The 12,734-nt window shown below is 44.5% G+C and overlaps 1 protein-coding gene across 8 annotated transcripts in view; it reads right to left on the minus strand.

Annotated features, from left to right (window-relative positions):
* The window catches only part of FAM168A (family with sequence similarity 168 member A), a 132,398-nt gene that overhangs the window by 83,832 nt on the left and 35,832 nt on the right, over positions 1-12,734 (minus strand). For 3 of the 8 annotated variants that reach the window (XM_086883669.1, XM_086883673.1, XM_086883670.1), the window contains exon 2: positions 8,433-8,516. The exons of 2 other annotated variants lie outside the window; for them this stretch is intronic. Coding sequence is in view for 2 of the 6 variants with exons in the window: in XM_086883672.1 (XP_086739798.1) it covers positions 8,296-8,331 (36 nt within the window). In the remaining 4 variants the exon portion in view is untranslated. Of the gene's footprint in view, positions 1-7,697; positions 7,778-8,295; positions 8,347-8,432; positions 8,517-12,734 lie in introns of those variants that run through there. 3 more of the 8 variants (XM_086883672.1, XM_086883668.1, XM_086883671.1) reach the window with 2 other exon arrangements.

Consider the following 12,734-nt stretch of genomic DNA (forward strand, 5'->3'; position numbering starts at 1 on the left):
CACATGCAGGAATGCAGCGCCATGGATGCAATAATGTGCAGTCAGGATGTGTTTTATCAGTGCAGGGGCTCCGACAACAATGCAGCGCCTTGGCAGAGCGCCGCGAATTCCGACTGAAGGCTCTCCAGCTGGAGCTGCACGTGACAAATAAAGCAATGATTCACAACTGAACTGCAGCGAGATGCTCTGGCAGGCCACGAGCACCGTGGGGATGGGAATTTGCCATTCCTGCACTCTGGCAGCTGGGGGAAGGGAGCCCAAGGATGCACTGGTGACATTCTGGGGTCATTGTTCCACCTCAAGAAGAGCATAAATGGAAGGGAGGAGTAACGTGAATAAGCTGCAGTGGTCTTCCCATACAGCACAGTTACCCCCAGTTACTGTCCCCAGTCTGCAAACCCTCTGCCTGTAATCCTTTTTAAACCAACAAGAGAATTGGCTCCTCACTCTGAAATCCCACAGTATTTCAATGTTAAATGCAAAATATTTAGGGGCTCCAGCTTGAGTCCACAGGAGGAACCAAAGCTATCAGCCTGTAATTCCCTATCCAAGCCTCTAATGAACTGTCTAAATAATCCTCAAGCAGTACCTGGGAACAGCAGCAAACCCCTTTATTGGTAACTTCTCATGAATAATCAGCTCTTTTCCAGGCACTTTTGCAGAAGAAACACCTTTCAAACCTGACCTACCCAAAGACAAGGCAACAGCAGCTCCACAAATGTAGAGTGCTGCTTGTTTCCACAGAATCCCAGAGTGGACTGGGCTGGAAGGGACCTTAAAGCCCATCTCATTCCCATCCACTTCCATGAGCAGAGACACCTTCCACTGGACCAAGCTGAGCTCCGAGAAGAGCCTAGAGAAGAAACAAGCCACTTCATTTATAGCTGGCCTCACAAGTAATTAATTATCCCCCAATTGCCATAGCCCTCAAACCAAAACACCTTTCGTGGATGAATGACTTTTTAGGGAGAGAATCCTAGGCAGAATTCCTGCTGAAAAGGGCTCACATAAATACAGAACAAACTGAAGGTGCAGTTACTGACTTCCAGCCCCTGTTCTGCTTTTTGAACTTTGCAATCTTGACATTAAAAATATCTTATTTTTAACTTGAAATGACACACTCAGATATATAGAACACACACAACACAACGATTCTCCTTGTTCCCAGCTGTGACAGCCAGAAAGACTGACAGACAGGCACGAGGAGCACGCTGAAGTGCCAAGGAATTATCAGCCACAGTGTCCTGACAGGAGGGGGCAGCTGGGGGAGTCAGGCTCTGTTCCCAGGGAAAATTTCTTCCCCAAAAGGGTTGTCCAGACCTGGCCCAGCTGCCCAGGCCAGGGGTGGAGTCCTCATTCGTGGAGGGATTTAAAAGCAGTGTGGATGTGGCTCTGAGCAGCACCTCATCTACCTGCAGATCCATGCCAGCCACGGGACTCAGCGTGGGGCTGAGCATGGCCAGCACCTTCATGGATCTGACTTCAGTTCCTCAAGGATGTTGACAAACTGGGAAAAGCATTTTACACCCGGGAGAGAATGCACTGACTGTTTTGGTTGAAGTGGAGAACACTATTTTCACACTTTAATACAAAAAATGGACAATAAATGTGTGTAAGGAACTCCAAAATGAGAGAGAACTTTGGGCAGAAAAAATTTGTGAATTTGCTCTGCTATCAATTTGTCTTCAGTTTTCCCAATTTTTTTGTACCTAACCTCTCTGTTACACAGCCAGACCACATCCAAATCTAAACAGCATCCTAATGATCTCCCATTAGCTAAACTTCCCAACAGAACACTTCCAAAGAAAGAAGAGGTAAAAACCTGCCATCAGTAGAAGGAAGATTTCAAAGGACCAGAAAACCAGCTAAATTGTTACTTTTCCTACTCCAAATCTGTAGTTGGTAAGGACCCACTCCCCCGTGGAAAAGCTGCAAAATGTGGACCCAAAGAAAGGCATTAAATAACCATAAAAGAAATACAAAAGTTTAAGAACAGCTGCTGTGTAATATCTCCTGACTGGATACAGCATGAATATGGGGAAAAAAAGAGACTTTAAATGCTTGGCCTGTACAGCAGCAAGAACTCACTCATCCTGTTTCATTGACTCTGCTCCAAAGGGGCACAGACCACCTACTCCCAAATTGGACACATCATCTCAAATTGTATGGGGATTTCACCCACTGAGCTATGGCAGATTAGGAGGCTTTGAGGACAATTATGTGGGATGCAAGGGAGAGAGGGGGAACCCTCAGCCTTGAATGAGCACGTGGAACACCAATGTCTAGACAGTGCTGACACCTTTGTCTTTGGGAAGAGGGATTAGGGAAGCAATCTGGCTGTGCTGTCCCTTGTTTGAGATGAAACCAGAAGACACTTTGGGCTGAAGGCCTGGCCCTGTTCCAAAAACCACTTTATTATTATAAAGGAGCTGAAGAAAAGGAGGTCTGTATGAGTGAGAGTGAGGTTTCTGCCTGGCAGTCACAGCAATTAAACGAGCTGCTTTGATGAGGAGGAAAAAACCATCCGAGTAAAACCCAAAGCCTCATAAGAGCAGGAGAAAGTAATTTGAAGAGTAGGTCAAGCCTCCCGAGGGGATTACCTTTCCAGTTTGAGATTTAATGCTGGAGACATGCTTGGAAAAGCTGACCAGCGAGATCCTGCTGATCCCACGGATGACCCCGTAACGTCTGGATGCTACAGCACCAGTCAAGTGTTAAAAGGGAATGTGGAAAACTGTGAGTTAGAATCAAAACTGGCAGAACTAGAAGGTTCCTTCTCCTCCTTCCACTCTCCCTTCCTCCCTTCCTTGCCCACTATGAGATTGCTGGGTTAAAATGTGTCTCATCAAATCCCGGATCACATAAGAAACTTGAAAGATCCACTTCAAAGAGCTACTTTGGCAAACAAAGCACTTAAGTCAATTTAATGCTTCTCATACTGGAAACAACCACTTCCTTCAATGGGAAAGGAAAACAAATAATGGAGAGACAAAGCCAGGAACATTTGTGGGAGCTGGGAATAACCAAGCCCAGGCTGTGGCTGTGAAGAGATGGGGAGCTCACACTTCCCTGGCTGTTCCAGTGCTTCCAATGTGATGGACTTCTCTCCAAGGATGTGCTGACTGAGAGTGAAAAACTGAACAGAAGCTCAAAGGCTTTCACTCTTACCCAAAAATCCATCTGCCAAATACAGCAGATGCTGGAAACTCACTGCCCCAAGGACTTGGATGTGTTCAGGGAAGGCAGGAGGGAATACAGCTCTTAAATACCTCTGTGCCTCTAAAGATATTTGACATTTCAGATCTGTGCTGCTGTTAGGAATCAATTTTTGCTAAAAATGTGTTTTAAAGGCAGTTCCCATTTCTCTGAATATCCAGAGGATATTTCCAGTTCAATATTCCGAAGTCCTACGGTACTACCATCATCTCTCCAGGCATGCAGGAAGAAGAAAAGGAGAAGGAACCTTCCAGTTCTGCCAGGAAATTACGGCAGAGCTGGAGGATCCAACTGTTGGCTCCTTAAGGACAAGTTGGGATGGAAGCCCAATCCAGCCTTCTTTTTATGGAGTAGTTAATGAGATAATATCTAAGAGAGATGGAAACTTTATACAGACAGAGGGAAATCTTAATTCTCAAACAGACCAGAGGCAATTACCAAAATTATAGCAGTGGAATTGTTTTTTTGCAGTCAAGCATAATTATGGAAAGTCTGTTGGAAAGAATGCTTAGGCTATGATTTGCATTTCAATTAATTTTCAAACTTTTTTATGGAGAATTGATGGCCAGTATTGGGAAGTACAGGAACTACCACACGCTGAAATGCACTCATCAATATAATATAGGACACAACAAAATGTTCCAGGGTTTAGGGTTTTTTTGGTTTTTTTCCAATTAGCCTGTAGAAAATGGGTAAAGATGTAGAGGAAAAGAAAAACCACCAGTGCTATCACTTGGATATGCTGGGTGGTACCACAGGACGAGAGGCAATGGGAAAAAACTGGTATGAAGGAATTTCCACCTGAAGGAGAGGAAGACCTTTACTGTGAGGTGACCATGCACTAGAACAGGCTGCCCAGAGGGAGTGTGGAGTCTCCTTCCCTGGGGATAGTCAAACCCTCAATCCCAAGGATTGCAGACACAGGGTTACCTGTTCTTGGGGATGCTGCTTGAACAGTGAGATTGGACTAGATGACCTTTGTGTCCCTTCCAACACCCCAGCCATTCTGGGATTCTGGGATTCACATGCAGCTGAAGCGCTGCACAATGGGAAAATCCAAGGCTCCTGAGAATATTTTCCTTCCTGAGGTTCACCAACAGTACCCAGGGTACCCTCAGGATATCATTCCTGCCAATCTGCCAATCCCAAATTCTCACTTCCACGTGTTAAAAAGGAACATTTCTGTGCTAAAATATCTGCAAAGTTCTGCCCAATTGCTTTACAACTTTATTGATTATAATTGGCTCTTGCTCCTTCAGCCCAAGAATTTCACACAAAATTCCAATTATACAATCCAGCATGAGACAGCCAGAGATACAGACCCTCTAACAAGCTTAGGCACAAATCAAAGGGCTAAATCAAAAACTGGCTCACACCAAGTCTATTCTTTGTGCAGTCAACCAAGACTAATTAATGCTTTTAATGGCAGTTTACCCCTTTTGGCGCCATAAATCAGAGCAGGCAGCTTTTCTGAATTAACAAAAGAATCTGTGAAAGGTGTAGCTCATTAAGCACACTCCCAAATTCAAATGCACTTAATCAGAACCAGGTACATTGAGCAGGACTGTACTCCAGGAGCAGAGTAATCTGCAGGCTGTACACAGGGAACATTCATTCATCAACACAAACAAGGCTGGCACGCCGGGAAGAGGGGCTGAATTATACATCTGAGAGAAAGGCCCCTGCTTCCAGCACGGCTTTTGTGAGGGCAGGAATGTGGAACACACTGCAGGAAGGCACTGTGGAAAGGTGGAGGGAACAGGGAGGATGTTTCCCAGAAGCTCACCTCAGCTACAGAGTCCTTGAACAGAGCACGCTGCTGCTGCTGCTGAGCTGTTGGAGCAGTTCCAGACAAGGCACCAAGCTGATCAGAGAGATGGAGCAGCTCTGCTGCGAGGAATGGCTGAGAGAATTTGGATAGCTCAGCCTGGAAAAGAAAAGCTTTGGGGAGACCTAATTGTGACCTTCCAGGACCTGAAGGGAACCTACAGGAAAGATGGAGAGAGACTCTTTACAAAGGCCTGGAGTGACAGGACAAGGGGAAATGAAGCTTACTCTCAATCTGACAAAGAGGTTACGCTGGATCTTAGGAAAAAATCCTTCCCTGTGAGGGTGGGGAGGCCCTGGCACAGGGTGCCCAGAGAAGCTGTAACTGGCCCTGGATCCCTGGGAATATTCCAGGCTAGGATAGTGGGATAGTGGAAGGTGTCCCTGCCCATGGCAGAGAGTGGCACTGGGCAGGTTTTAAGGTCCATTCCAACCCAAACCATTTGGGGATTCTATGAGGTACCTAAATAAGCTGTAATATATCACATAGGGAAACTTCTTCCCTGTGTAAGGTGATAAATTTATAAAGATGAGGGACCCAGCATTTCATCCTAAGTGACACTCTTGCAAATACTTCTGAGTCAGATCCACTCTAAAAAAACACCTTTTAAAATGTTTTTGCTACAGTTTCTTCCCAACATCCCATCTATCCCTGCCTTCTGGCAGTGGGAAGCCATTCCCTGTGTCCTGTCCCTCCATGCCTTGTCCCCAGTCCCTCTCCAGCTCTCCTGGAGCCCCTTCAGGCCCTGCAAGGGGCTCTGAGCTCTCCCTGGAGCCTTCTCCTCTCCAGGTGAGCACCCCCAGCTCTCCCAGCCTGGCTCCAGAGCAGAGGGGATCCAGCCCTGGAGCAGCTCTGGGGCCTCCTCTGGACTCTCTCCAGCAGCTCCACATCCTCCTGATGTTGGGGGCCCCAGAGCTGGATGCAGCACATAACTTGGCTTGACAGAAATAATTTTCCATATCACATATTCTCTGAAAGGAATTTTGTTCTCCAAAACTAGAGCTAGCAATGCAAGAAAACTTCAGATCTGTGAACAAAGGATTTACTCCTGTGCTGAAAAAATTCACTAAATTATGTTCTCAACAGCTTTGAAGTGTCTAAGAGCTGCTGGAAAAATGCTCCACTTCAGCTCTGGATTCAGTTCATTCCCAGCCCAGTGAAGACCCCACCAAACTGGCAGAAATGTTCAGGAGACTTAAAGTCCAGAAATTTTCCACATGAATTCAGAAATGTTAAGGAGCAGAAGTATAAAGTCCAGGCCCAGATCCAAATTCCACTCACACACACTGGATAAAAACCAGCCTAATGTAAAAGCACATTTAAAAATATTTACATAAAACCAAACCATTACAGAGATAAGAGAGGTATTTATAGAAACACATGGATTTTACACACACACCGTGTTTAACTATTCAACTGCTGGAATTTCAATTACAATGTGGGGGAGTGCTTTCCCAAGCAGGAAACAACCTAAGTAAGCTAAGACATGGAGCACTCACACACTGAAGTTTGACTCAATTTCCTCCACCTTTTGATTTCTGAATGGACACTGAGTCTAACAGGGAGAGGGTCAACTCAAGATAAAGTCACCCAAAAGTAAATATCTGAAGTGGCTGCTGGAGATCCCCAACAGGGCAATCACAGCCTGGAGAGCAACCCCCACCTGCTTGGTCAGCCAAGTCTCCACAGGCTCCATCAATTCCACTCTTGAGCTTAAAATTTCTTAATCTGGAGCTGGATTGGACCAGGAGTCCTTGGAGCAGGAGTTTTCTTATGCAAAACCAACAATTGACATATTCTCACCTGAAACACGATCTTGTTCTCTGGATCTCCCATCAGTTCTAGTCTTTGTGTCCCTTCTCCCACCTCACCACCCATCAAACCCACCCTTGGTTTTGCCTCTCCCCTTCCACAGCTCTGGATTTCTGCTTCTCAGACCCCCAAAAAGCTGCACAGCCCAAACAGGGGAAACCATACAGAAAAAAGGGACAGGAGCAGCATCAGAGTCCCTTTTTTTTTTTTTAATTTATCATTTTTTGTAGCGTGAAGAGGGGAAAAAGGGGAAGCAGAAGATGGAGAGGGGATTATTGTTGTTGCCTCAAGGCTGGCACAAGCAAGGAAAAGCTTTTCTGAAATCCTTGGCATTTTCTGTCCCATCCCACCCAAGTTGGCGTGGCGGTAGAGGAAGAAACACCCAGATTTTGTCTGTATCCAAAGAGAAGGTATTGATTTAAGGGCAGTTTTTCCCAAAGCAGGGCTGCAGTGCTAAATTATTTTAAGGATAAGGGTCAGAGTGTGCCCAAAGGTTTGATCCCAATGCAGTGCAGCAGACCCAGGAGCAGCTGACATTTAAAGTTCATGTCATTAAGTGAGCAGCAAAACATATAAAATGAAAAAAAACATAGAGCCAACCCTGTTTTTCCATATTTCTGCACAAGAACAGCTGGATGGGTCAGACAGAAACCTCAGCCACCCCTGTGTCTTGTCTGCCCCACAGGGAAGTGTGAATCCCTGAGGGAAAATTGAAGGGCAGGCACACAGGGACATTTTCCCAGCATACTTCCCAGAGGGATTTCCTGAGAGGGTTTGTTCCTGTTTCACAGCTCCTGAAGATCATGCTCTCCCACTCTTAGAACATATTAAATTCTCTTACCTATGTGTGTGTATATACATACACACATATTTATATATGCTCAAAGGGCTTGACCTGCTCAGGTCTCATCATGCCAGGCACTGTAAACCAAAATAAGGAGTTGAGATACAAACTGCTCCAACCGAATTACACTGCAAAGTTTATATATTAAAACATTGTTTCCAGCTTTCTTCTCCCAAGAAATAGAAACCATTAGAAAACAATTTGCCTGTCTCTAGGCAAATGACAGAAGTTTATATCAGGAATCGTGTCTCTATCAACCCGGGGATTTTGACCCAGCTAATGAACACAAGTCTCCTTTTTATTATAAAACAAAAATGTATTATTTACTAGAAAGATATTAAGACCAATAAACACTAAAAAAAGAACTCCTCTCACAATTCTTTATAGGAGCAGCACATAAGTACTGTGTGTTTTACCCAGGCTGCTGAAGACCTGATGTTTATTAACTTTCTAAATCAACACAATAAAATACACCAGGCACAGAGTGTTTCTGGAGCTTCAGCTTATGCATTTCTTGACCCAGAAATCACTTCTCATTTTAAAATGTAAAGCGCTTCTGTAGCAAAGATCATTTAATAGAAAGAAGAGTCCGAACCGTATCAAACAGCAACAGCTGCAACCTCCACGGCATCCAAGGCTTTCCTGTCTGGAGGGAGCAGAGAAAAGGTTTTGGGGGAGTAGCTAAACCCAAGTGCTACAACTGAAGGGCACAAAACGAGGATGAATTGGTACCTCTTGGATACGAGCTTCCTTGGGATGGAGATAATCCGGAGAGGAGTGTGCCTGGGCAGGGAGTCTTCACAGCATTCCAGAGCTCTGCAGCAGCAAGGACAGGGGGAGAGAGAGAGAGAGAGAGAGAAACACCCGTGAGGCTCTGTGGAAAACCTGCTGGAAGAAAACACGGCTCTTCCCAGCTCAGAGTGGTCTTCACATCCACTGGAGCAGAAGGAGAAATGGGACATGTAAGAAATGCAGGCAAAAAAAAAGAGGAGCGCTGGAGATGCAGGATAAGAGGAGATGGAAGGGATACTGGAGCTGGCAATGAGACCAAGGCCTTCCCAGGTTTCCAGAGGGAGAAAACAAAGTCCAAGCTCTCATTTAAATACTTGTTTACCAGCTATTTGTCAGGATTTGGGACTAAACAGGTTTTAGCCTCAGTTTTACATGTTACTCCTACATCCTCCCTTCCCAGCTGACACAAAAGCTCAGAGAACTGAAAATGCAATCCCTCAAAATGAAGTGCAGCACCCAAAAAAAGCTCTCAAGGCACTCCACATGCTTTATGCATTATAGGGAGGAACAGAAACCCTACTGTTCCCAAAGCAGGACCAGCTCCTCGGAACAGTTGTTTATTTTAATCAACCCAGTACCAAAAGGTTTACATTAAATATTTTTTCATGGTTTCTAACCACTGATCCTGTATTAGTTTACATTTACTCAAAAAAAAACACTCTGGGGGAGAAAGCAGGAGGCAGAAAACATTGAATCCAGTAAAACAACTGAGGTTTTCTTTGGGAGTTCATCCCACCTTTCCCTGTAGAATTATACCGCCAGACCCTTCAAGGCAGCTAACAAAACAGCATGACTCTGTAAATGAACAGAAAACAGTAAAATCTTCATTTTTACTGAATCTTTCTTTTTCCTGCCTCCTGCAGGAAGCCACCACCTGCCATCAGAGATGGCATCCTTGGAGAGAAGTCAAAACCCACCCTGCTGATGCTCCAGTGTCCCAATCATCTCAACACTGGTGCTAGCAGGAGCACACTCAGGGAAATGGGTCAGGAACATCTCCAACTCTACATTATAAGATGCATATTCATCGCTTGGAATTTAATTGTGGTTTCAGGCTTTTTGACTTGTTCTTATGGCCCTTCAGTTCAAAGACAGAACCCTAAAATATCTTCAGGAGAGAAAGGAAAGCTTAAGTGAATTTCAGCAGAGACAAGGACTTGACAAATCTCATCCCATCAAGCTCTGCAGTGGCAAATTAGTCTTTCTCTGAGCACATTCTGTACTCAAAGTAGCCTCAGTGCTTCAGAAGGTACCAAATATAACACAGCCCCATTTTAACTTCCTTCCAGGAATACACACACTCATTTATTAAGAAGACGTGGGCTGCAGCTCCACTTCCAACAGCTTCAGTAACATTTTGTAAAATTAAACAAATTACTCCTTTTGTGGCAAGAAAGGAGCTGAAAATAAATGTTCAAGCAAATGGGGGAGAAAACCACCTCCCTCACATCTTCCTCCCCCCTTGGATTTTGGGAAAGCAAGCTTTGCCTGCTGCACCAGGCTCAGCATCAACCACGGGATCACCAGCCGCTCCTTCTGCTGCTTTCCCACCTCAATCCCCTCACCTTTATCATTCTTATTTCATGTCAGAGCTGCTTTGATACCCCAGTTGGCTCCAAGTTCCCATTTTGGAATATTTTCACATCTTTATTGCAGTCCATAGGCTCTTGCTTACAAACACTAAAGGTGCGTGGCGCTGAACGTCCAGAGGGTTTCCAGGATTTGGCAGGAGGACAGCACTGCCACAGCCTTTAATGTCATGGGATTCTCCAAACATTCCCCCTTTTGTTCAGCTCTGGCTGCTACATAGAGGGAGAAGAACAGTCCTCACCCCTCATTAACCTTGGCGCTGGATCTTTCTTTCGCTGCAACAGCATCAATACCTGCTTGCATTGTGCTGCCACTCAGCAGATTAAGCCTTTTGGTATTTTTTTTGGCTCCTTTTCTGTTTTTTCCTAACCAGAAGTCAAAATGGTTCAGTTCAGAGTGAGTGGATGCTGCTGCTGCAGAGAGAAGCTGTGATAAGCTGCAAAGAAGGAGGCTGTCCAGCTGCCAGCACACATCCCTGCCCTCTGCCACCGCTCAAAAAGCGGCAGGGAACAGTCAGGATTGACCAAATCTGATGTATTTGCAAAAAAACAATCAGTCCAAGTCAGTGTCTTTGAGTGGAAGTGCAAAGACGTTCATTAAAGAATGAGAAAAAACAAATGAATTTCTGAGAAGGTATTAATTTGGAAAATCTAGGGAACAGCAGAACGTTGAGAAGTCCTGATGGCACAACCTTGTTCATTAAGAGTGTCATCTGGGATTAAGACCGGGAAAACTTCAAGAATACAGAAAAAAGCAGCCCTGCCTGCCTGTGAGGCAACCTGTGCCAGGGTCTCACCACTCTAACAGCCAAGAATTCCTTCCCAATATCCCATCTAACCCTGCCCTCTGGCAGTGGGAAACCATTCCCTGTGTCCTGTCACTACAAGCTCCCGTAGAAATTCCTTCTCTGTCTTTCTTACCAAGTTAAGAAAGACACCAAAGCGGGTTCCTGCAGCCCAGAATTCCTCCTTCCCTTCCCACTTTCTTCTTGCTATGAAAGAGATTAAATCCCTTAATATTTCCTAAGATTACTGCAGCTACTAAGTAGGGAAGCTCGTTCCCTAATATCTTCATCAATTCCATGTGCTATTTCAAGCAGCAAAACAAGGTTTTTAATTCTGTCCTCCCTCCTATGCCCCAAATTTAGTTTTCTTCTTTTGTTCCAGTAGCTACACTTCAATGCTGATCTTATTACAATTCTTCTCTGTTTCTCTTTTAATCCATTATTTTCGTTCTTCTTTCCACAAAATTTGACCCCAGTGGTAGGAGCTGGGTAGACAGATTATAAAATACATTGAGTTAATTAGGATGTGGTGATTAAAACACCTGCTTTGGTAGATTGCAGAGGGTTCTGATAAAATAGTGGTAGCATAAAAATACACCCTACAACTGCTTATCAGTTGAAGATAAAAACATTCAGCAAATGTCAGACATTCCGCAGGGTTAAATCCTATTCCACAACATTTTGAGTTTAGCCCTCTGAGTAACCAAACCCCACAAAATGCAAAGGGAAAAGTTCCCCAAAAGTCAACATCCACTTCCTTTACTGCCTGTTTTCAACAATTTTCCCAAACTTCTTCTAGAATTGACTCTGGTATAATTATTTTCACTCGTGCAAATTATATATTATAAGGCACCTTGGGGTTTCTAAGTCACAAATGACTTTGTAATGAAAAGAACATAATTTCATTATCTAAGGTTATTGTTAATTGAAGGAAATATTAACTGTACTACTGACAACAGTCAACCTCCAAGAAGTGCAGCATTAAAAATTGCATGCAGCCGTTGTCTTAGAAATAAAAATAAACCTTTCAGCGAGAGCAGCCTCGGTGTGACCTTTTCCTCTATTTAAAAAAAAATAATAAAATTGAAGCAAAACACTCCAGCACAACCCTTCCCTGCATTACAAAAGATGAATTAATGAGAATCTATTTGGACGCTGGGAAAAGCCCCGGCAGGTTCATTGTGAAGGTTAATTCAGATACCTTTACTCATACAGGGAATGGAATTAAAGGAACAGAATTTAAAGGCAATAGTGAAGAGTGCAGTGTTAAGCTGTGAGCAAGGAGACACCACAGAGAGGTTACCAGAGACATTTGTCATGGAGCCTAATGCACTTAAGACCTAAATTCTGGAAGAATAGGGCAAAATGTCAATGAATATGTACAGATTATCCAGTATGGATCCAAATTCCATTCTGCTCAGGGTACATTTAAAAAAAAATAAATTAAAGATCCACCTGGAGCAACTGGAAGCAAAAACATCTGTTCAAATACCTAGCAGGAAATAAAGGCATGGAAAAAAATAATTTTGGAAGGCAGAGAACGTTGCAGGAAACCACAGGGTCATTCCTGGCTGGAAGCGCCTTCCCGTCTTTTCTCTCCTTAAAATCTGGTAATTGCCTTTGTGCCATCAGGACTGCTCTGGAGCTGTACCGAGACCTGGATTGGGAAGGGATCCACGTTAAAAATAACCTGGCTTTGCTGTTCCCTGATCTGGTTCACCAGATGGCCCTGGGAGAGCGGGACCGGCGCAGCCCAGGGAGCCCAGCACCAGGAACAGGCGGCACAGGAGGAGGGAAGCTCCCAGGGACAGCTTCACCCTGGAGTTAGGAACAACAGGACACAGCCAGGAGAAATGGCATGGAGCAAG

The sequence above is a fragment of the Cyanistes caeruleus genome, chromosome 3, assembly GCF_971803275.1.
Source record: "Cyanistes caeruleus chromosome 3, bCyaCae1.hap1.1, whole genome shotgun sequence".
Taxonomy (NCBI): Eukaryota; Metazoa; Chordata; class Aves; order Passeriformes; family Paridae; genus Cyanistes; species Cyanistes caeruleus.